Source organism: Grammomys surdaster, unplaced genomic scaffold (genome assembly GCF_004785775.1).
Source record: "Grammomys surdaster isolate TR1022 unplaced genomic scaffold, NIH_TR_1.0 125889, whole genome shotgun sequence".
NCBI classification, from domain to species: domain Eukaryota; kingdom Metazoa; phylum Chordata; class Mammalia; order Rodentia; family Muridae; genus Grammomys; species Grammomys surdaster.
The window spans coordinates 1665847-1691124 of NW_021620714.1; the positions used below are offsets into that span (position 1 = coordinate 1665847).

Below are 25278 nucleotides of genomic sequence, written 5' to 3' on the forward strand. Positions count from 1 at the left end.
AGAGAGAGAGAGAGAGAGAGAGAGAGAGAGAGAGAGAGAGAGAGAGACAAAGACAGAGAGACAGAGACAGAGACAGAGACAGACAGACAGGCAGACAGACAGACATCATCTCATCTCACTCCTCCCTCTCCTTTGGGTCTCTTTCCTCCCAAGGATTTTCCAAGCTTCCTCTCAAGAGACTTTGTCCAAAGGTTTACCTTGGTGTAGAAACATGTATTCAAAGTCAAAAGGTCTGAAAGTTTTCTGGAGACAAGTGTTCCTGTTAGCTAGCTGTGGACCATCAATAAAGAGTAAATCTCTGGGCCTTGGCCTCCTAGTCCCCTGCATAGCGGAGATGATAACATACCAACCTCTTACACTTGTGGGGACCAGGAGAACACAAGAAAGCACCCAGGAAGTCACTGTTTCACACCCGGGACAGACAGAGGGGTCAGCATGCCTTACTACCTCACAGGGCTCATGCCCTTCAGTCACATAGTAGCCTCCACTGCACCTCAGCCAGGTGACCATCTGCCTGGGAGACCATGGTGGCTACTGAACAGCTTGGCTCTGCCTGATAGGAAGCATGACTAGCTAAAGGAGAGCGGCAGGATTCCCCCCCAAACAAAGCACAAATGTGTGGTGCATGTATATTTCTCCTCAAAGTCTTGGCCTCTGGGTTTTGAAAGGCAGGTGGGAGGGTCCATAAGTGCAGAACCGTAGCCTCAAACTTTAGAGCACACCTGGAAGCTACCTGGTTCTGCTTGGGTTCCACATGCAAGTCACAGTGTCCTGTTCCCCCTTCATCCCTGTTGACAGCTGTGGTGGGGGAAGTTTGCACACTCCAGTAGCTCCCTTGATGGAAAACAGCCCTGGCCTCCCAAGAGTCTCTTCACTCAACCTTCGAGGATTCAGGCCTTAGGAGATTTTGTCCAGCTCTCCTGAAGCTCACAGTGGTTCCTTTTCTGGGCATATGGGAGAATTAGAATTACCAGGCCCATCAGGAGCCATGGTGGATGAAGGCCACCTGTACCGCTTACGTCCCTGTGGAACTCATAAGCAGATTTTGCACTCTATTAACCTACATCTGTTTGCACATCCCTGCTGTCAGCGGCTCCTGGCTAGGGAGGCAGCCAGCGCACAGTGGAGGCGAAGTGCGCTTTGGAGCGGGCAGACTTTACCATGATGGCTGTGGGGAGGGGGGCTCTCAGCCTAGGTCTCAAACATCCAGATGGATCTAGAAATTAGAAATTAATTTCTTATTAATTAATAAGAAATAATTGTGCCTTCTGCACATGGACTTAGAGGGCAGGTAAGAGGCTGGCGACAAGGACTATACTGAGGAGGACACTGGGGTCCAAGGCTATGTGCTCTGTCTTTGTCAGGTGAGCGGTCTCCCAATAGCTGGCCCTCTTCTTTTCTCGCTTCTTTCTCTATTCTCTCTTGCAACCATGCCACCTACTTCAGATTAAACAATGCTCATTTCCTACACAGACAAAGGGCAGGGGTGGCCTGTTAGCCTGTGCCACCTTTAAGGGGAAGAAGCGAGGCTGTCTGTCATCTGGGTCCAGCTGTCCCACCCTGCCCTCACCCCTACCTCACATTGTCATGTTTCTGGATGTAGATCTTGTGGAACATCATATCCTCCTGCTTGGCGTTGATGTCTGCTTTCATCTCCATGGCAACATGACGGGGAAGGACAGACAGCAGGAGACGTTCCTGCAGAGGGAAGAAAATGAGTGTGTCATCATTCCATCCACATCTCTAGTGAGTCCCCTCCATACCCATATGCCTGCCTGCAGGACCCAGGAAGACCTCCCAGGCTCTCCCTAGACCCACAGAACCTGTAGAACAGCTGGAGTCACACCCAAGGTCCTCTGGGATACCTCCTGGTCCATCGCCTAGCTCGCCTCCATTCTGCTCTGACAAAGGTACTCCTGGTGGAGCCCTGAGTATACAGCAGCCTAGGTTAAAACCTTAAAAGCTTCTGTGGCTTGGCCACATTGCTATTGACAGCATTAGCTGGACTCATTCAACAAGTCAACGATTTATGGCTGTCTACCATGTGCCAGGCAGCATTCTGTGTGTAAGAATCAGAGTCATGAACCGACAGGCAGACAAAGCTCCTCCAGGGGCCATAACAGGCGACCTGCCCTGGGCTGCAAGAACTGCTGTCATTTGAGAGGACTTTGTAGAGCCTAGAAGGCCTGAGACCCTTCAGAGTCTTTCAGTTCCAAGTGGGAGACAGTGAGGGTCCCAAGAACAAGAGAGAAGAAAGTTAACTTTGAGGAACCAAGATGAGTTAAAGCCAGTTGGAAGGGAGGTGGGGAGAGAAGTAGGGAGATGGGACCGGGCCATGTTGTAGCAAGTCATGCCAGCTAGTTACAGAGTCTGGATTTCATTCAATTCTGAAGTTTTCCTCCAAGGTCTGTTCTGCTTCACGGTACCCCACCAGTGGCTCTGTCTGAAGGCCCCAGCTTGGCTCGGGGCCAGGCCTTCTGCCAGGCTCACAAGGCCTTTCATTCTGGTCGCCTGCAGCTGTCTCTCCTGCCCATCATTCTGCACTGATTTCTGGGTACCCCACCCACCAGGTAACTGAGACCTTCTTGCTTTGGTACCCTTTCTGGTTCCTCTTCCTCTAGGTGCCCAGCGTAGCATCCCCTACTTCCGTCCTCAGAAGACTCCTGCCTCAGGAGCAGATCTAGCCGCCACCATCAGCCAACCTTAATGTCAACTCCGCTCATATCCAGCCCAGGATTCACTGGCTTCCAAATGCCTACCTCACCTCCCACTGGGGTGACATCACACACACCTCTTGTAAGACTCCCCTTCCTACTCCTGCTTTCCCTTGCCTTTGCAGAGGACACTTCTATCCTCCTGCCTCTGTAGAAACTGCTTACATTTCTAGAACATTCCTCTGGTATTCATTCCTTTCCTCTTGGCCCCAGGCCAAGCCCTAGCATTCAGCACTGAGCCAGGAAGAGCTCTTGATTGTGTCCTTTCCCTTCTGTGTCCTGGTCCACTGCTTCAGTGACATGCACACCTGTCTCTGGGATACACGCAGTACCACTCTGGCTCAATGCTTTCCTTTTAGCCCTCCCTGCTGCCTGTACAGCTTAAATCTCTACATGTTGCTACAGCACCCCCTTGCTTAACACCACATCAAGCAGGATTCTGGGCCAGCTAAACTAACCCTTCCTTAGTCTTCACTATAGCCCCTAACCCTGCCTTCCCTCCTGGGCCTACCCTTTTCCTGCCATGCTCTTCTGCTCTGGCCTGGCTACAGGACCAGCCCATGCCCCAGCCTGGTCTTACCATCTCTTCTCTGAGTTTTCCCTGACTCTCCGACTTTTCTCCAGGCACCCATGAATTGACACCTGTGTTCTACCCCCAATATAATAACCATTAGGGCTTTCTCCAGCTTTGGGGGCTCCTCTTGTCTTTGTGCACAAGCCCCCGAACTGGAACCAACATCTTTATATGCTGCAGGCCCAAGGTGCCAGCATCCCCATCCAACTCTGGGTCTTCTTTGATAGAACCTCTGATTCTCTGGTATGTCAATAGCCTTTTTAGCTGTCCCCCCCACCCTTAGGTAGGTCTAAGTGGCCTCCTTGGGGGCAGGAACTGTGTCTTATCCAGTGCCACAGCCCTGTGTCTTGTGTCCTGTTGTGAAGAATATAGCTGTCTGAGGTGTGCTTGGTCTCCCGGGCATCGGTGTACACATCACCAAAGGCCATCTCATGTGTACTAAAGTCTCAATAAACAGCTGTTGGTGAGAGAGACAGGGTCTATGGGCAGCTTGTGTGGCATGAAACAACTGGAGTTAAAGTATGCTGGAGACTGCCATACATTGGGATACTTTTACGAGTAGAGAGAGAAACAACACTAAGTGCCTTCATGATGTAGAATCTAGGAGCTGAGGTGAGACCCCAAGAAGCTCCCCCTACACAAATTGCCAGCTCTTATCAGCTGAAAGTAAGGTGACTCGCCCAGTTCTTGACCCTAAACATGGTGTGGCAAAAAGTTTCTTCCCTAAATCCCTATGAACTTTAGTGGCAGGAATAGCCTGGCCAGGACCAGAGGAAGTAGAGGGATGAGCTGAGAAATGATAATTATCTGGGCTGCCGTCATGGCTCATGCCTGTAATCCCAGCATTCGGAGACTGAGGGAGAGTGAAAGAGCTCAGCCCAGTCTGCACTACACAGGGAGACCCTGCCTCAAAATAAAATAAAATAAAACCAAATGAGAATTATCCTTGGGGAAAGGTGATGTCCAGAGTGACCACACACAACAGAAGTGAAGGAAGGTGTTTCATTTTCAGGGGACAAGCGCTGGAGGAAAGAACAGGGGTAAGATGAGGCTCTCGAGGAAGGCAGGGACTTAGGGGCGAGCAGGTGCGTGCAGAAGGTGAGGAAAGCCTGTCAAGGCAATGGGAAGACTCAAGGGATACTGCTGAGCAGAGCTTCCTGCAAGAAGCTGGGCCAGGAGCCCAGGGAGGGCTGAGTGAATAGAGACTGGGGGCAGGGCTAGGGCTGTGTGTAATTCAGTTGGAGGGTACCTGTGTAGTAGCCAGGAAGCCCTTAGTTTGATCCCAGCACTGTAGAATCTAGACATTCTGAGGAAATGCCTATAACCTCAGGGTTTAGAAGACAGAGGCGGGGGAACAGAAGCTCAAAGTCATCCTTGCCTAGGTTGAAAGCCAGCCTAGGCTATCTACGTTTCTGTCTCTAAAGTGGTGAAGCTTGAACAAGGACACTCAGACATCAGATTGGTCAATGTCCATTGGGTACCTGGCAAAACATCAGAGCTACAGAGGCAGGGCTAGAGAGGACAGGCAGAGACAGGAGAGCCTAGAAAGCTCATGGACATCTGGGTGTAAGCAATGATGTCATCATAACCATCTCGCACACCTCCCCACCAGACAGAGACACCCATACTTCAGTGAGCAAAGTGGCCACGGTGTGGACTTCTCTGCTGTCCTGGCCATTGTCTTCCTGTCTCCACTCAAAGAGAGACAGTGCTCATGTCTGCCACAGGAGCTGATGGCATGTGGCATCCAGGAGCCTCTGCCAGTGTTTGCTGGTCTACAGGAACTTCCAGTGTCATGCCTGGTCCAAGTGTGTGGAGACTTATCACCCTGCTGACTGCCCTCTTGGGGATACCAGTCACTATCCTCAGTCTCCTGTCAGGAGGTACCATAGCTTTACACTGTGTTGGAGGAGGAAGCAGGGAGAAATGACCATCTGTCTGGGTTACATGCAGGAAAAGGGGCAGTGGTGATCCAGAACTGAACCCCCTCCCTTAGAGTAGAAACAGCTAGATCTTGTTGCCAACCTGAGTTCCCACCCCATCTTATTCTGGAGAAATTCTGAGTGTTTTCTCTTGCCACAAAGCTGTGGCCTTGTCAATGGTCAGCCTCTCTGGTCAAGTAACGTCTCAGGAGAGACAGGACAATCTTCCTTCTCTGAAGTAGCCACACCCAGAGCTGGATAGAGAAGAAAAGCTGGGCAGAGGCCCCCAAGGGCTCACAGTGCTTGCCCATCTCTTTCTTCCTCTGGATAGATGCCTCTGTGCAGATGGAAATGCTGGCTGTTCTCACATCTTCAACTCATGGGGGACTAGAATAGGAAAAGGCTTTTATTGCTTGACTACGGGGCCACATAAGGAGACCACAGACAAGGCACAGGATCCTAGGGAACCACAGAGTTGGGCTCCCTGCAGGAAATATCACTAGGAGGAGAGACTGGGCAGAGGGATGAGCATGGCCTTGGGGGACAGGCAGATCACAAGCCAGCCGCTCGCTTGTCTGCAGCAGGCCTTGGCTGACATCCAGGCCTCCTGGCTGCTCTTCACTCACCTGTTGCTGGTTCTCCCGCTGCGAGTGGAGCCGAGCCTGGATACACTCCCGGGTCTCCTGGAAGGCCTGTCTCTGGGAGACCTCAGCTGGGTAGTGAGTGCACACCCCCACAATGTTGGTGCAGGAGAAGATGAGGACATTGGAGACAAGCTGCAGAGGGAAAAGACAAACACATGACACTCAGGAACATAGCAGGCATGGACACCAGAGCCATGCCTGACCCTGGTCCTCCAGACCCCAAAGTACAGAGCCCCAAGTCCACACCTTAGTAAGTTCACCCCTAGCCACTAACAAACACACAAGACTAGAAGAAGTCAAACTTAATCATCCAGATTTTCTAATGTTTTCAAAGATCTGAGCTTGGTTGGCCTGTGATAGAGGCACAGCGCCTAAAGACACAGAGTTCCTGGATAATCATATCAAATATGCCAGAGATATCACAAAGTAAAATAAAGTTGGTATAGCACAAAGGGCCTCTGATTTATTACTCTAAAAACTGGCTCTCCTGAGTCCAGGCAACAGGACCATAGTAACCACCCTGGGGGATGAAACTGGCCAGTGGGGATGAGAGGAGGCTCAATTCCTTCTTCCCCAGCCTTCCATTCTCTGCAGCAGCCAAAGATTTCTGACTGCCCCGTACGCCAGCATCTACCTTCTGCCTACTTTATGCTCCCTGCTCCATGCTGACAGACATGTGTGGAAAAGCATTTCCACCCTGCTGCTCAGCAGACACAAGGCTAAGCGTCTTTTCAAAGAGTGTTTACTGAGAGACTAAGGTAAAACTAAATGATACAACAGACACACACATACACACACACACTCCAAAGGCAAGGGAATGCCACCCAACAAGCCCAGTGGGCCAAGGTTCTTCTGAATGGACTTGGCAAGTGACATTCCATGGACACAAACATGCTGAACCTGGTCCTCCTACCATTGCCCTGAGACACAGAACGGACACTAGGAGAGAGGCTTAGGGGCTGTGAGGACTTTGGGCTCCTCCAGTTCTACTCCTTAGCTTGTTATTCTCAACCCCAGAGCACTAAGCCCAGCCCTGCATCACTGGCCTCCAATCCCAAGTGAGGAAGGTGCTTGTCCATATGAAACTCACAGTGTGAAACAGGGCTTCCCTCCTCCCAGCAATGGGTGTAACACAAGACTCCCACAGTCCTCTGGGGCTTCCATTATCTCTGTCCTCGACTTAGATCTTTGTATGTCCTACATGAAGGTTTCCCTTGCTATACTCTGAGGTCATGTTAACCTCACTCGAATCCTCCCCAGCCCAGTGAAGGCACAGAGGCCGGATGGGCTCATGCTGGCTATGGAGCCATCTGTCTCTAGATGTCCCAGAGAGCATCTGCTCTACTCTACACAGAGAATTTATCTCTCACATTTCAGAACCTGGCTTCCCATACCTAAAGATTGCTCTGAATCCCATGGCAGGGGCAGGCTCAGGTGACCAGTGTCCCCAACTTTGCTGGCTATTGTTACGATTACCAATTCCCACCCAAATCTTATCAATCCCCGAATCTTGGCATTTTATGTAGACACTGTAAATCTATTTATGACAAGGGAAGAAAATCCTGCTCCATGGCAGCTAGCAAATCACCTAAAGAATGGTACATCTGGGGTGTTCAAGTGCCCCTAAAATGTCTACTGTGGTGGTGTAAGGGGGTGACTAGATTGAACGAATGGGTCCCTCATGAGTAGGCTTAATGCCTTAATGGGAAGAGATGCTCTCTTCTTCTCTTGTCTCTGATCCCCATCGTGTAAAGACATAAACACCACAAAGAGGATGCTCACCAGAACGCAGCCATGCCAGCACTTTAACCTCAGACTGTCAATCTCCAGAATGAGAGAAACAAATGTTTTTTTCACAAGCTACCTAGTCTGTGGTACTCTGTTGTAGCAACTCAGACCATCTAAGATTAGGAGATGTGCGATTAAAAACTGAAGGAAAACCAGCAATACACAGCAGAAACCAATGTACATCAAGCAAAAAGGAGGAGGTGAGGGTTTCCGCAGAGGAGGCATGAGGAGGCCCCTGGGCAGGGCAGGAGTGCTGCGCATTGAGAGACACGTCATAAGGCCATCAGTCATGAGAACCACGTGGTCCTTGAATAAATAACTCAGATTCTCCAGAAATCCACAGAAGGAAAATATGTAGCTCAGGTTAAGAAAGCCAGACCTAATCCCACTACAGGGAAAACCATTTGAGATTGTTGAATCAAAATGCAGGATGAGCACATGGCTTCCAAGACTCATATGGGCAAATTCAAAGGGAATAGAAGGTAGGTTAGGACATAAGCCAAAATATGGGAGAACAAAGACCTAGCTGGGGCTGGGGCCAGGCAAGGTAGAGCTGACACAGAAGAACCCTAGGACGGAAAGGAGAAAAGAGACCACAGCCCTCAGTAAAATCAGGACAGTGACCATGCCAATACCCCAAGAGCAGGCTGCTGGTAAGTCACTGGGGCCACTAAGTGATAGGTGTGGAGATGCAGAGGTGAAAGCTGAAGGGTATGTTAGCTGGGGAAGTCTGTGAAAGGAGACAGGAGATGCCGGGTGGCAAAAGCAGGAGCAATACCGAAGAATCTGGAGAAAGTGTAGTGCTTACCACAGATAAGTCAATGAGTCGTGACAACACACCTGAGGGGAGTTATCCCAGCAAGGAAGACTGGTTCAACTTCAATCATCAAGCATTCCTCCATATTGACAGAATAAAACAAAAAAGCAGCATTGGCATTACAGTAGTTACCGACAAAGCCTTTGACAAAACATAACATGCACTCATAACTTAAGGGGAAAATCCCCACCAAACTAGGAATGGAAATCAAGTCAATCTGATCAATGACACATACAAACACAGCTAACACCCTTTACTTGGAAAGACAGATGTTCTCCCCTATGACTAAGAAAAAGTTAAGGATGTTCCCGCTCATCATTTTCATTCACTGTGGTGGTGGAGGTCCCAGACCACGCAAGAAGACAAGAAAAAGAAAGACAGACATACAGATTGGAGCCAGATGCAGCAGCATATGTGTACCTGAAAGCCTAGCTATTCAAGAGAGTGAGGCAGGAGATCAACAGAGTCCATGAGTTCAAGACCAACCAGGGCAACATAATAAGACCCAATGAAAGTGGGGAAAGGAAGGTGGGAAGGAGGGAAGGAGGGAAGGAGGGAAGGAGGGAAGGAGGGAAGGAGGGAAGGAGGGAAGGAGGGAAGGAGGGAAGGAGGGAAGGAGATTTGAGGGAAAAAAGCATAACACTGTCTATTTGAAGTCAGTATAATTATCTATACAGAAAATGCTAATGAATCTAGGAAACCATGACCAGAATCAATATGCAAGCCTATGCAAGTCATAGGCTATAAGATTGATAAAAAGCAACTGTTTTTTTTTATACACAAGCAATGAAATATTGGAAGTAAAACTTGGTAAAGTGCCATTTACATAGCATTAAAACCATGAAAATGATGTACACTATATATCTAACTAAATATTTTCTACAGAACACGGATGAAAGGAATAGTGGGACTTATTTTTAAAATGGAGAGTTATGTCTTGTATTAGAAAACAGAGACGTCAGTTGTTACCCCGAATAATCTTCACCTACAATATGACCATGATCAAAGCAACGAGAACAGGTGAAATAACCCAAGGTGATTTAAAGCATTAAGCTTCAAGTCTCATTATAAGGGTTCAGTAATTTAGGAAATACAGATGTATAGGTCAATAGAATAGAGTTTAAAATAAAATTATATATTAATGGTTGGTTGAGTTCTGACAAAATTAGCAATTAATTAAAGGGAGAAAGATGAGCCTTTTTCAACAAGGGAGTCTGTGACGGTTGGCTGTATACATACAGCGGAATGGAACTTAGACCCTATATTAAAACCGTATATAAAGTTAAAAATGAAGAGGAGAAAAGACATAAAGTCTAGAGCTGTAACTATAAACCTCCTACAAGGAAGCATACAAATGCATTTTGGGGCTTTTTAAAGACAGGTGTCACATATTTTCTGTTGAGAGCTTTTGGTGTCCCTTCTAGGAGTTTGGCCTTTGTCACTGGGCTTGGACAAGGAAGTAGGCTCAGATAAGAAACAGTGAGCGTGGGGCTTTGCTTACTATGCTGAATTGCTTCCTTACGTGACCTCTTTGCTCACCACTTTACTTATTACCCTGTGGGATCCTTTTGCTTACTGCTCTGCCTGATTACTTTCTTGTGAGATCTCCTTGATTCCTTTGGCTTTGATCTAAGAACTGACCATGTGTTTTTTATGCACCTAGAATGATAGAAAAGCAGGCTGGAGACACAAAGCTGCCTCAGCCTCAGCACTGGCTGGAGTCATGTTATAATTCTAACTTCTTCTTTTTCAATCCTCACTCCCTCACTTGAGACCCTGTTGACTGACTGAGTCCGCTTGGTCCATTATAAGTAAATTCTAGCTTTTCAAAAAAGATCTATTTGTTTACATGTACAAGTGTTTTGTTTGCATGTATACCTGCACACCAGAAGAGGGCACTGAATCTCGAGCTGCCATGTGGTTGCTGGGGATTGAACTCAGGACCTCTGGAAGAGCAGCCAGTGCTCTTAACCACCTAGCCCAGATATTCTAGCTTTAAATTTTTACATTTCGTTATTTAATTTTAAGTATCTGTAGAGGTCAGAAAGCTAGAAAGGGCCCATGATAAGGGGAAGGGGAAGAAGCCTCAAGTCAGGAAGGGGCTAGAACCCAGGTGAGCTGGCCGTAGGAGAGGAACACTGGGGGTTGAAGGCTTAAGTGGGGTGGGGGAGGGGAGTTAGAGAGAGGAAGGGGCAGAGAGCAGATTAACCAAAACTGAAAATGTGTGAAAAGCCTTATGGAAACCTATCCTTGTGTAAGCTAATTAAGAAAAAAAATATCAAGGAGCTTGAACTGAGGTACCCTGCACAAGCAGACAATGCTTTCCTGAGAAGATGTGGTTGTTAAATGAAAAAATCTCAGTGATGGTGTGGCTATTTTTCTGTAAGTCACTGTCAGAGAGGATCTTGGAATGCACAGGCTACTGTCACCACTCTTCACTGCCTGTCGCAACCCTCTTGCTGAAGGAAAATCCCATTTTGATTGCAGGATGTAGAGAAATCTACCTAGAAACTTCCTCCTGACTGGCTACCTGTCAAAGTGCCAAGGAGTGCTACAGAGGTCTCTGGAGGAGAAAGGTGATCAATAGCGCACCCAGTGGTGAGCACTGCTTGCACAACACTCACTTGCCAGGCAAGATCAGCCTGGGGGCAATAGAGGTGTAACTTTTACGGGCAACCAACCGCTTTCGGATTGGGTCGCAGTCTGCACCACAGGAGGGGACTCGTGTCTAGTACTGTAAACCTGGTTAAAAGCTCATGTTGGAGGAAGTCATGGCCCCCGAGGGGAAACTTACTTCTGTTGTTTCGCTAACTGGACAGATGTCTAACTGCTTTCTGGATATTTATGTTTATACCCATTTGTGAGTGCTACTGACAATGTTGGTCAGAAGAGTTTCTTTTTGTGGTGGGGAGCAGCCAACACAGACTCGTGACTGGTCAAAGTGTTGAGAACTGTGCTCAGTCCTAAATGGGACATTATCACCCCCCAACCCTAGCCAAGGCTCAGGGATCATCAAGGAAGAAGAGGCAGAGAGAGAGTAAGAAGCAGGGGAGATGGGGAGGGGAGAGCTGAGAGAGGCTGTCTTCTGGGTATGACCTGGGCACTGTTAGCAGCCACTGGTACCCACATCACATCGAGCCAGACAACGAGTACAGCACGGATACTGAGGAGCATTCGTTGTTGAAGAATAAATAAAAAGCATTTCTCAGACAATATGAGGTAGTTTGAATGAGAGATGTCTCCCACAGGCTTCCGTATTTAAACACCTAGTGGTGGCTGTGTCTGTGGAGTTGGAGCCCTGATGGCTGAAGTACGTTGCTAGGGGCAAGCTTGCAGAGTTCGGTCCTGCCCCACCTCAGTTTGCTTTCTGTTTTATGTTTGTGAATGAAGATGTGATCTCCCGATTCCTGTTTCTGCTGTCACGCCTGTCACTTGTGTCCATGCCTCACCTTGTCCTGACCTGTCAGAACTGCCGAAATATTTATTCCATAAGTTGCTTTTGGTCATGGTCTCACTATGTAACTCTGCTGACCTGGCACTCACTATGCAGACCATTGACTCAAAATAATAGAAAGCTGCCTACTTCTGCCTCCTAAGGGCTGAGATTAAAGTAATACACTACTACATACAAATATGTTTAAAAATTTAAAAAAAAATCTTCATGGCCTTGCATTCCTTAGATTTCTTTCATGGCAATGATTCCTTAGATGTTACATCAAAAATGCAAATGATCAAAGAAAAAGACAAAAATGAATCTTGTTAAAATTAAGAACATCAGTACTGGAGAGATGGCTCAGTGGTTAAGAGCACTTCCAGAGGTCCTGAGTTCAATTCCCAGCAACTCCATGGTGGCTCACAATCATCTGTAATGGGATCCAATGTTCTTTTCTGGTGTGTCTGAAGTCAGCTACAGTGTACTCATATAAATAAAATAAATAGATTTAAAAAAATTAAGAATATCTCTCAAAAAAGTTATAGAAATGAAACAAGCCACAGGTTGAGAAAAATATTTGCAAATGATATATTTGAGTAAAATATTAAACTCGAAATCAATAAAGAACTCTTGAAACCCAAACATTAGATGAACAGATAGCTTACTTTTTTAAGAGAGCCAAAACAAACAAACAAACAAACAAGCAAGCAAGCAAAACCCCAACTAACTAAATGGTTTGTCCAAGAGGATAGAAGGATGACATATGAGGACTTCCAATGACACTCTACCCACATCAGCGGCCATCAGAGAGACGCCAACTTAAAAACCAATAAGCTACTGCCGTCACCATAAGGATGGCCAAAGCCACTGTCAGTTTAAAATGGAAGGAAAAGAAGAAAGCACTACTATACCAAAGACAGAGATGACAGAGCTGGAAATCTTACACTTTGATATTGGGAATAATATGGCTACTTCTGGAAACAGTTCTGCAATGTTAGGTAATGTGCACTTGCCCTGTAACCCTGCAATCCCCATCCCCCCACCACCACACTCCCTCTTAGGTGTTTACTCAAATGAGATGAGAAGCTACATTGATGCAAAGAATCTGCACTTGATTGTTCGTGGATAGCAACTCCGTCATAGGAAGGAATAAATCTCTGCTGTACCTTGTATGGATCAACCCCAATACACCATGCTAAAATAAAAGAGGCAGAGATGCCCAAACCTGGGGGCAGCCCAATTCTATGGAGACGACATTCTGGGAAATGCACAACCACAGGACTACAAACAGATGCATGTTTATGTGGGGCAGGAGTGTGGTTGAGTGCTTATATGGGGCAGCAGGAGGAACTCACTTGGGATGATAAAACTGTTACATATCTCAACTGTGCTGATACATACATTTCTGCATGCACCTGTTGAACCCATAATAGATGCTTTTTATTGTATATAAGTTTCCTTGGCTAAAAAAAAAAAAGAGAACACTAGATCATATCTAGAAGAGAGAATACGAGGAGCTGGCCATAGAGAGAAAGGAGGGGTAGGTAGGTTTTTATCTTTCTATGGCCAGAAAGAGAGGCCACAGTGGGTTTTAAGACATGACTCCAAGGTAATTATCAGCAGGCTAAGGCTATAGCCTGTGGGTCCTAATCCCCAGGTTTCAATCCTGCTCTCTCCTGCTGTAATCTAGCCTTTCCTGCAGTCCAGAGGCCAATAGCAGCAGTCTGTGCAAATCCAGATAAAGCAGTAGCAGTAACCCAATAGGGTCCAAATGGCTTTGCTAAGCACTGTGCCTCGGTCTTCATCTCTTGTACACCAAACACAAACTAGCAAGGACCAAGATGGTGCTGGGGTTTCAGGGTCAGGGATGAGATCAATGTGTGTGTGTGTGTGTGTGTGTGTGTGTGTGTGTGTGCTGGGGGAGTCGTGCGCCAAAAGGAACTAAAGACAGAGACACTAAGCTTGCCTCACTGGCTACTCCCACTATTCACCGAGAAGCAGGCTGTTGTGCACACAGGTCTTCACTGGTGCTAACCCTCTCTGAAGGTATTCTTTTTGGGTTATGACTAGAGAGGAGGCACCAGTCAAACCTCCTGGAGTTCTGCTTAGGGGCACCTGGGGAGCGTAGTGTACACATGATACTTTGGACAAAAGGATGGCCCATGCAAATGCTACCCGGCTCTGCTCTACTGACACAGTGATCGACCAAGTCTGTTGAGTGAGCCTCTCCCCGTGGAGCCTCTCTCCATGGAGGTGAACAAAGAAAATGCAAGGGCAGGCTCTGTCTACTATAAAAGGCTTAATTAGTAAGTAGTCCTAAGTGTACGGTGGTAAGGACTGCTGAGACTGAAATGACAGGGCTGTTGGTCATCCCCATGCTGACTTCAAGGAACATATTTAACTACATGGGAAACATATGCATGCATGTGTACATGTATATGCATGTGCAAACAAGATCCTCACATACATTACACCTAATGGAGTTAGGGACTTCCAATGGAGTAGCAAAATCTCAGGCCTGCATCTGCCCTGGTCTCTGCTTTTCACACAAGCTTTGCAGCTGGAATAGGTAGACAAGGCCCAGGGGGCCTAGGATCTACCTAGGACCACACCAAGAAGATCCTTACCATTGGAGGATTGTTTGGAATTCTGTTCTATGGGGAGAGGCCTATGACTATTTAATAGTTCCCAAACATCCGCACTTTGGAAACCCCATCTCTGGGTGCCCACAGGCTGTGGGTTTGGTTTGGGCCAAGGTGTGGATTACAGTGCCGGGCTCTTGCACTGCCGCCTTGGCAGAAGACTGAAAGAAATCTCAGCACCGCAGCAAAAGACGCATGGCTAAGTGCAAGGAGAAATAACCAGGCATGGGCAGAATAGAAAGGAAGAGAGACCCACGCTAGGAAAGACCCTATGCAGTTTTCTCTTTAGCCTGGCTCCTGTTTCCAAGACTCAGCTAGGTGGTTAATTTACTGAGATGGTGGTTATGGTAGTTATGATTGTGTAGGTGTACGTGGTGGAGGTGGAGGTGGTGGAGAGGAGCTGATGATGATAGTGATGGTTGAGGTGCTGGAGGAGGAAATGGAGGTAGTGGTCATGGTAGTGGTGGTGATGGAGGAGGAGGCGGCAGTGGTCAGAATTCCCCAGAGATTCAAATTTCACCATTTGGCAATTTAGGTCAGAAGACAGGTTATTCTGTTATGTGAACCTCAGCCAGTGCTTTTTTAGTATGAATCATTTTTAGCAGAAGTAGATCCCATGAAACATAAAATACTGTGCTTTGTTTTTCTAAAATTTCGGCTGAACGGAGGGATCCGGGTTTTACCTGGCAATCCTAGCAGAGAGCCTTTACTTTCCTTACCTGTCACTCCCAGCCATGGATGTCCTCTCACCTACAAACCCCAACACATGGGCCAGCCCTCAACATCACCTCACCCGGACTCTGCCTCTGCTGTAGTGACAGCTGAAGTGTCTTTGTGTGCTACAGTCGGAGACCTTCCCAACAAAGTGCAAGTCAAAGAGGAAAGGTGCCGTTTTCCATGCCCCACCCAAGCCACCAGAAACTGGGTGACCTCCAGACCCTGGGGGTGAGGGACTCGTCTCCTGCTACGGGGGAGGAGCGGGCCCTCTCCCATAGGTGTGTCCTTCCACCTCAGTCTATAGACAGTCACCATTCCTTCTTGTCGCCAGCCGTTCCCAGTTTACAAACACATGAAGCTAACAACCACATGAGCTCCAAATAAAAAGAGCTGACAAGCCTGCCAAAGCATCTCCCTCCTACTCGGGCAATCCTTTGTCCCACACAGCGGTGGTGGGAAGCTCAGGGGACTGCAGTAGAGTCCCATTAAGATTTCAAATCAAATAAAGGAAGGAAAGATAATCTTAAATTGTATGCTCAGACAATCGACCAGCAAGATTCCTTGGATACTGTACCGTGTTCCACTAGGCACTCAATGCCTTTTAAGACTATTAACATAATTTTAGACTTTTTGTTTTTAATACTATGGTGACATCGCTAAAATCATCCCCTTGCAAAGACTTTTTGGTGGTGGTGGTGGTGGTGGTGATGGTGATGGTGATGGTGGTGGTGGGTGGTGGTAGAGGTGGTTTTGTTTTTGAGGCAGGGTCTCACTATATGTTTGGCCTTGAACTCAGAAACATATACTTGCCTCTCCTCCTAAATTTTGGGATTAATGGTGTGAGTTACCACTGCACATCATCTGTGCTTGGGAGCTTTTGTAGTGAGGTCTTTTAATGTGCAGCCATACCAGGTGGTTGAACATGTATGTGTATGTGTATGTGTGTGTGTGTGTGTGTGTGTGTGTGTGTGTGTGTGTGTGTGTGTGTGTATGTGTGTGTGTATGTGTATGTGTATGTGTATGTGTATGTGTATGTGTATGTGTATGTGTATATGGCCGTATCCCTTGGGCTCTAGACCAAAGAGTAAGCCCATATCTGCCAGCCTCCACTCCACTTCATGTTAGCGTGTTAGCATCCTGCTACCCTGGGATTGTCACACTCACCTATCAGCTCAAGAATCTAAGAACCAACATATCTCCTGAGGGGCTTCCAGCCTCTCTGTGTAATACCTTGAAGAATACTCACATACTTAAAGAAAGTATCACTAGATACTTTCCTATTCCAGGACAGTCAGGACTTCCCACAAACAGAAAACTGAAACCCTGGCTCCTGCATTGCTATTAACCACCTACAGGTCTCACTGTGGATGTCCCCGTCTCACCATCTCTGGAAACAGTCACTGCACAGCATGATTCTAAAAGGGCAGTATGTGGTAATGCAAACTGTACACTGTTACTAAGATGGAAGCATGAGTTACTGATACATCAGTAACTAACATCTCCTAAACACATTCTAGGAAGCCTGAGAAGCCCACCTCACAGCATGAGCAAGATCCATTGCCGGTATCTTGTAAAAATATTACTGGAAAAAAAGGAGCTGGAGAGATGGCTCAGTGGTTAAAAGCATTTGTTGCTCTTCTAGAGGACCCTGGTTTGGTTCCCAGAACCCACGTGATGGCTCACAAGTATCCATTAACCCCATTCCCAGGGGCTCCGATGCTGTCTACTGACTGCCCAGGCACTAGGCACACAGGTGACATACATACAAAAACCCTCCGACACACATAGAATTCTAAAATAATTTTAGGAGAAACAAGACAGATCAAGAGGTAAAGAGAGAAACAGGCCTCCTGGAATGATCGAAGACAACAATTCCCAGGCTTAGAAACACTTTTCACATAAAATGCTTCATATATCCTCTCAAATGCTGTAAGACAAACAAGCCGGGCTCCATCACCCCGCTTTGCCAATGAGGGAGACGGAGGCTATGCCTGAGGTAACAGACCAAAGCAGTGGCAGAGGCAAGCTCACAACTTCATCATTCCAAGCTCAGAGCTAGTCCCACACTACACTAAGCTGGTATTTATCCCCAATTTAATTTAGAGGCAGTTTTGTTTTATTCAATTTAATAAAGAACACTCAACTTTCTCTCACCCTGTCATAGGTGCCCCAGGCTTTCTTCACAGACCCAGGTCACATAAAGAACTACTGATTAGGTGGGGGCTCCTCGAAGCCACTGCCAGATTGAACGAGCATCCTTGGGGGCCAGCCCTGCTGCCACATCGCTCTCCAAGGCACCTGCTGCTGTGAGTGAGAATGGCCACCACCTGTCTAATGAGGCCAAGCCTCGCTCTACCTGAGCTGCCCTTAGTTCTCAGTGTTGTGAAGATAGAATTCGGTTACCATGGAGTTCTCAAAGTGTGCAATTCAGCACTTTACTGCATTCACAGAACACCTGCAACCTTCTCCCCTGAAACGCTGTGCCCATTAGAACCCTCCTTCCCACACCCACTCCCAGTCAGCTCCTGTCTGTCTCCACAGATTTGCCTATTATGGCCTTTTTATATACATGGGATCAGACATGCTAGGTAGCTTTTCACAGCTGACACATCTCCCTTAGCATGGTGTTTTCAGACTAATCTGCACTATAATGAGTATCAGTGCTCTGTTTCTTAAGATGGCTAAGTAGTAGAAGCATGTGTCTACCACATTTTATCATCCGCCATCAGCTATGGACTCGTGGGTGGCGTCTGCTCCTTTGATATCATGGACAATACTGAAATGGCCAATGAACGTTCCTATGCAAATCCCTGCATGGGGTTGGTTATATTCTCAGTTCTTTGAGATATATGCGCAAGAGTAGTGTCTGGTAGTGTGGTAATGGCATTTAATGTTTTTTTTTCAGGGCCCCCTAACTGGTTTCTAAAGTGGTTGGAACATTGTATAGTCTTCGGGCAATGTAGGAGAGCGCCACTTTCTTCACAAGTTTCCCCCATCCCTTGTTCATTGTCTGGTTGTCAGGTGTTTTGTTTTATTTTTTATGACAGTCACATTAGTAGAGATGACACGTTATCTTGCTGTGGTTTTGAGTCCCTCAAATTTGTAAAGCAAATGGTGACAACCGGTGAGACCGTTTACTCTGAGCCATACACAGCTATACAGTTTTTGTTTTTTATCTCTTAGTTAATTGATTCCTGGGAACACCACAGACTTTGTATATGAATCCCATAGAGAAAGCATGGCTTCCATTTAACAGCACTTACTCAGGCAGGACAGCCTTGTAATCCACTCATCCAAAGTGGATCCGGTGCCCTGAGATGAACACTGAGCACGTCCCTTGGCCACCCAGCCCTGACCCTGCAGGACCCAAAAGCTGTAAGTCAGTGATGTGGACACGGCAAAGAGGACATGGGTCAAAGGTGTCTCGAGCTTCGGCCTCTACCATCAGGCTAATCTCCTAAATATTCTGTCAAGGGTTGGGGCAACCAGGTGGGGCAACATCCTTAATATGCAAAGAGGTTTACAAACCGTCCAGAAACAGGTTAGGGTTTAACAAGAATCAGCAACGTGATGATAAATTCTTCCAAGGGAAAGCTGCCAGGCAGTGGCAGTGCACACGTTTAAACTCAGCACTCAGGAAGCAGAGGCAGGCAGATGAGTTCAAGGCCAGCCCAGTCAAGAGTTCCAGGAGAGCCATGACAGAGAAGCTGTGTCTCAAAAGCCAAACCAAACCAAAAATGATTTAAAAAAAAAAAGAGGCAAATGGGTTAGAAAAATAACACAGAAATGTGAAATTTTGCCTATAAAAATACAAAGTTTCTTTTCCTTTTCATGGTAGGATTAATGAGAATTCAACAGAACAGGGCTCCATGACCCTTGCCCCACATCTTATCTGTGGCAGCACAAACCAGTAAGACCTTTCAGGAAAGCAGTTTAGTGAAGAACATTTGAAGAACCTTAAAAATGTTCAAGCCCCTGGTCTGTCAGTCCTAACAAAGGCACCTGTGCCACAGTATGGCAGCTTTCTATCCAGAGAAGACTGTCCCCTCAAAAAGCAAGCAAAGTTAGACAGGGAACAACTAAGGATCAGTTAAATAAATTTGGTATAATTACGTGGAGTGCTTCAGTCTCTTTGTTGTCTCAGTTAAAGGAAATTTAGCAACATAGATGGTTTTTCCAAATGTACTATCGAGCAAGGGAAGAGACTACAGTATTACACAGTATGAAGAGCAGTTTCTCAAACACATACACGTAAAACACTAGCACTAGTACACAATGCCTCTTCATGGCAAGACTGGAAGTCTTCTCTTCTCTAGACCACTAAGTACTTTCCCGTCAGATGTCGCTCTTTAAGGAGAGTAAGACAAACACATATGTAGTACAGGGAAAGTCCTTGCTTTTTATGATGAGCGAGGCAGGCTGAAGAAAACAATTCTTCCAGTGCAGAGATGAGGCAAGAACTCAAACATTCACAAAGCCAGGCAGACCGAGCCAGAGGGGAGAGGAAAACTAGGCCAGAAAAGACAGCCCCAGCTGGGCAGAGGCGATGAGGAAGACTGCATGGAGGAGTGTTGAAGGACGGGCTTGCAACAGAGCCTCGGAGTGAAGAGAATGAGTCAAGGCTGCACACATATGCCAGGGAGACCACTCAAGCTGGGGTAGAGGAAGCAAGAACATGGCTGGCCAGAGAGCCGGTAGCTCCAGACAGCCAAAGGTTAACACTGGATTACCCGTTGAATCTGTGTCAAGGGAAGAAGCTGGCACATGATGTCAAAGGTTAAAGTCGTAAAGACTCTTGTGGACTACGTTTCCAAAAATATAAGTGTACTGAATTTTCAAAGTTTAAGATGTGCGTTCATCATAGAAAATTTCAATGCCACAGGGGGAAAAAAATCAACCGCCACCTAAAGACGGCCAGCCATTAACATTTTCTTTCATTTGTTTCTGGCCTTTCCTTTCTCTCAATGCTTTCTGCTTTGCTTTCATGGGCTGTGATCCTATGGTTGACATCATTTGGAACCCTGCTTTCTTTGCTTTATATTGCTGAAGAAGCATGCTCCCCTAGTATCCCAGCATTCAGCATTCAGACATTGCCAGTGTTTGCCAGGGCAGTGTGACCCAAGCTGCACATTTAGGGAGAGAAATCTGACAGCGGGAGGAGCAGAGAAAGGAAGAGGCTCAAGGTAGAGAAGCCAAACCAAGCTGAAGAAATGGCACAGCCAAGGGACATAGCTACATCGGCAGAGTGCTTGCCGAGCATTCAGTGGGCTCTGGGTTCAAGCCCCAGCAGTGCAGAAACTGGGTGTGGCAGCTCAAGGCTGTAATCCCAGAGTCGGGAGGTAGAGGAAGGATGAGCAGACATTCAAGGTCGTCTTTGACTAAATAGTGAGTTCAAGGCTAGAGGGGTCTGAGTTGGGAGCTGATGTCTCCAGGGAAAGGGGCCTTCGGCTTATAGCTATTCAGGGAAGAGATGGTTTGGAATAAATGAAACGTTATTTTTTTTTAAAGGGTGTGTTAGGGCTGGAGAGATGGCTCAGCAGCTAAAAGCACTGGCTGCTCTTCCAGAGGAAGAGCATGGGCATTTAGAATTACTTGTACCTCTGGGTACTTTGCTGTTGCATGTTTTGCTTCTTCTAGCTGATGGGAAAGCTAACACCATGCGTGTGGCTCTCCTTACACTCTTGTTGGATGGTACTGCTACTGAACAAAGAGAAAGCCCGTGGGGGAGGGACAGACCATAAACTGTCTTGCAGAGTAGTACCCTAGTCGGTGACTGGTGGCCCACTGTCAGGACACAGAGTGGCCCGCCTCCCTCTATCCCTAGGGATCATCTCTGCAAATCATACCCACCTGTCTGGTTCTGATCAGTCTTCAGAGGTTCTGATCAGTCAACGTTAATGGCAGCCTCTTTTTACAGTTTACAGAGCAGCAAATGAGATGGTAGAAAGGTGAACTGGTGGCTAGGTGGGGCCAAAGATCGAGGTTAGACCTAGGATCTAACCTTGTTAGTTGGGGACACATGTGTGATGACAGAAGTCTCCAGGCTTATGTAGATACATTACCAAGCTAAACATCAACTCCTCTAGCATGCTGCAAAATAGGAGAATGTCTGGAGGTGCCTGAATTTAAAACCCATGGCAGGGAAGGGGCACTTCTGTGAACAGTGAGGTCTTCTGGAGGCCACTGTGTCTAAGCCTGGATCTGAAAGCAATGAGCACTGTAGCTCTGGGCAAGTCCCTTTCCATTGTAAAGGTCAGCTTCCATGTACATATAGAAAGGAAACGAGTAGGGATCAGCAAAGGCCTTTGCCACCTGGAAAAGTCCATCTGGGCCTCCGACTGCCCAGGGAGGGCAATTTGCAGTCTATCTATATAATAAAATATAAGTAAGATGCTACTGAGAGGGTCCTCTGAAACCCCTAGTTTCAAATTCCCTAGTTTCAAATCCCTGATGGCTCCCCAGTGCATGCTGCCATGCCCACACCCACCTGGCCCATCCTGGATCTGTGGGGAATCCCAGAGGAAGCCAGAGCCCTTCAGAATCAATGCTAAGCCAAGGCTCCACTTCACCACCCTGAAGCTGTGGGAACTGTGAAGACGGGGCAGTGTAAAAAAGCAAATACATTCCCACATTGCATAGGGTTTGAGGGAGGCAGTGTGTGCACGAGAGGCTCAGGCTGAGAGGCGCCCTGGAAAGGCTGCACGGTGGCCTCACCCACCCACCAAGGACTTCTGCAGCTCCCTGACCTCCGGCAGAAGGAAGAGCTTGCTCTGTGGCCTGGCAAGAAGGTTTGTGGGAGAAAAGTTTATTTATAATCCAAGTGCAATAAAGTTTCTCTCTTCCAAAAAATCTCAACTTGGAGAACAATTATCCTCTCCCAGGCTTGGCTTTTCCTCCTCCTGCTTCCACGGAATCAGACAAGCGTTCATTGTTCTGTGTGAGCGGTGGTGACAGCTGAGGGTGATGGGGGTGGTGGGGGTGGAGGGAAAGGGTTCAGGGAGGGAAATGCAGCCCCACCTAAACACCAAGTTCCTGCTTCTACCCCACAGGTGAAGGGCAGCACCTTGCAAGGTTTCTCATGTGTCCCTAACTTTTCTCCCGCCCCCAGCCACCTACATCTCCTTCCCATCTCCTCACCTCCAGGGATGGCAAAATGTGTTTTCTCATGCAAGCTCAAGCTAGCTTCAAATTTATTATGTAGCAAAAGATGAATTACTGATTCCCCTGCCTCTACCTCCAAGGGCTGGGATTACAGCCATGTATCATTACCCAGAGGCTATGTAGGCACTGGAGATGCAGCCCAGGAACTCCTGAATTCTAGATAAGGATTCTACCAACTGAGCTGTATGCCCAGCCATGGCCAGTCAAAATGTGGGGAGGCTTAAAAGAAAGTCATTGCAGAGAAAGGGAACTTTCCAGCCCGCCATCCCCATCCGAATGCAAATGGAGGAGAGACTGGGACAGCTTCAGTGAGGGCTGCCCTGTGTAAAGTCCACTGCCTCATGGGCAAATGGGGTGCCTGGCGTTTCTCATACTAGGCTGTATGAGAGTTACCAGCTCTGCCAGGTACTTCAACAGGGAACTGTGGGTTCTGAGAGTGCCTGAGGCAAGGAGACATAATGGATGGAATGCTATTGTTGACAGCCAGGTCATGCCAAGTCCAGCCTTGTGACTTCTATGGTGGTGCTGATGGTTTCTGATAACAAGACAGTGTGCCCAGGTGTCATGGGTGCAACACAGCATGGGTTGGGGCTAGCAGTGCTGATGCTCCTAGTGACTAACCCAGTGAGAAATGCCTGAAGATTCCACAGGGGCTGGCTTGGCTTCTATACTAACCTGTCATGTCTCCATCATTCAGGACAAAGGCAAACACACAGCAGGTACCAGCAAACCCTTGTCTGCTAAACCAACCAGTGAAATGGGAATAGAAAGCTAATGGGTCCCTCCAAGGTTTTAGATATTCTAGCTTACCCATGAAGAACATCCCAGACCTACAGTCAGTGTTCCCTGATCCTGATCATGACATGGGGGCCCAGAGGGGTTTCCACCTGTGGGAATGCCCAAACCTGTGTCTAAATCAAACAAAAGATGCCCAGATGAACATAGTGCCTGCTATGGCCACTAAGGGCTGAAGAAAAAAAATCTTCCAGAAAGATGAGCCCTAAGACCTGTCTGCTTGTCCCTCGGGTGGGAGGAGAGCTCTGTGGGCTCAAGGAAAGGCTTGAGAATAGCAAACAATCTGGATTATACACTGTGAGCTGTCCCCACAACCCCCACCCCAGGACTGGCCTATGCGGCCAGATCTTCCCCTCTCTAGGTCTCAGGAGGTTCCTTCTTATGTAAAGCAGAAAGAACTCGGCACATGGTTCTCAGCTGTTTCCCCAAGGACACTAACATCCTGGGTCTGTGGGACTCCTTGGCATGATGACTCAGCTTCTCCAAGCAAACCCATGGGGCTCTACCCTGCCTCTGGCAGCTGTACTGCCAACAGGAGGCAGGAAGGCAGGCAGGTGCTGAGGCTCCCAGCAGCACTCCTGGCCTGCTGCTTGATGAATGAGAAATCAGACTCCCTTGAGCCAATGAACCCCTGGCCTGGGAGGAGAGAACCAAGCCATTAAACCATACTATTCCTGATGGAAACCTGGAAACGGCAGCCAGGGGCGGGAGTGCTGCTAACGTTCCCTGTACACTGCCGGTCTTCCGTGCTCCCTCCACTCCAGAAGACTTCTATTCTCAAGGCCTCTGGAGGTCTAGTTCATGGACTGTAATCACACCACCTCTTCTTTAGGTAGATAATTTAGAACCTTCTGGTTTAAAAATAATAAACTTGTTTAAAGGCTGTGACAGAGAATGGTAGTTGTCCAACTAAATTTATTGTCCCTTCTTTCCAAAACAGTACATACTTGCCAAGCGTGACTCAGCGAGACAACACTGCCTAGTTGGCCTGACAGCTAGGTGTGGCCATGTGACGGTGTTCAGGCAGGGGGTGTGAATGGAAGTGACACGTGCAGCTTCCACGTCATCCCTCATTCCAACTCCGCACAAACTCCACCCAGGTCGGCCCAGCAACCCCCCACTGCCATTTTCTTCTAGACTGGACCATAGATAGTCTGCAACCTAGTTTTGACCAGGAGGGAATAAAGAAAATGGCCTCATTAGGTAGCATAACAGCGCCATGAAGGCAAGAGTGTTACCAACCTGGACCAGCCACTTCAGGACTATGGTGCAAGAGATGTGAGCTCCTTCTTCTGAAAGCCACCCTACCCTGTGACTATGACAGTATCACAGGCAAGCAGCAAGCAGAGAGGTTTCTAGAACTGAGTCCGCAGGTGGCAGCCTCCCCTCCCCCAATCCCACTTTGTCTTCCTTCTCCTTTCTCCTCCTTTCTGTGCACAGCACACAAAGCTAGGGAAAGTGGGTGTGGCTGGGGTGTGAAGACACGAAAGCCTCTCCAGACACTGCCGAAGGCTTCTGGGCAGTAGTCCTGACGAGAGCTGGGACTGAGCCCAGATACAAAGCAGACATGGAGTTCATGAAGGAAGGAAGCACACAGTGGCTGAACTCTGCAGGTGGGGAAACAGGGCCCCATGGAAAGAGAACACGGGCTCTGCAGAATATCAGGGAGATGAAGCACGGTGTGAGAACAAGCACAGCTCAGGCCTCAGAGAGCCCACAGCTTAAGGTCTTCAGTACTTCACGTGATGGTTCGGAGTAACTTGGACTTGAGTTTCCCACCTGCAAGACAAGGGTAGTGCGAGGTACTTCTTGGGGACTGTGCAGACTCAATAATGCAGTCATCTAAAAGGTCGGAGAAGCAATTCTTCTGCTGCCTATCCAGGCTTAGATGAAGGGAAAGCAAGAATCTGGAAGCCCCCAACTCACACATGCAATGCCAACCCGCTGTGGTCAGGGGAAATTAGATCAGTTATTTTTCAAGTGTCTTGAGGCACCAGGCTCAACGCTGGGTGCTTCATTAGAGTATGTCCCACGAGAGTGACCCGTGCCCAGACACATACCCTGACCCAAG

General features: G+C 47.7%; 1 protein-coding gene across 1 annotated transcript in view; it reads right to left on the reverse strand.

Annotated features, from left to right (window-relative positions):
* Positions 1-25278, reverse strand: part of Adcy5 (adenylate cyclase 5) — a 141431-nt gene that overhangs the window by 44792 nt on the left and 71361 nt on the right. The window contains exons 2-3 of the mRNA XM_028752212.1: positions 5837-5986; positions 1577-1698 (exon numbers count right to left, since the gene is read on the reverse strand). Of these exons, the coding sequence (XP_028608045.1) occupies positions 1577-1698; positions 5837-5986 (272 nt within the window). The remainder of the gene's footprint in view (positions 1-1576; positions 1699-5836; positions 5987-25278) is intronic.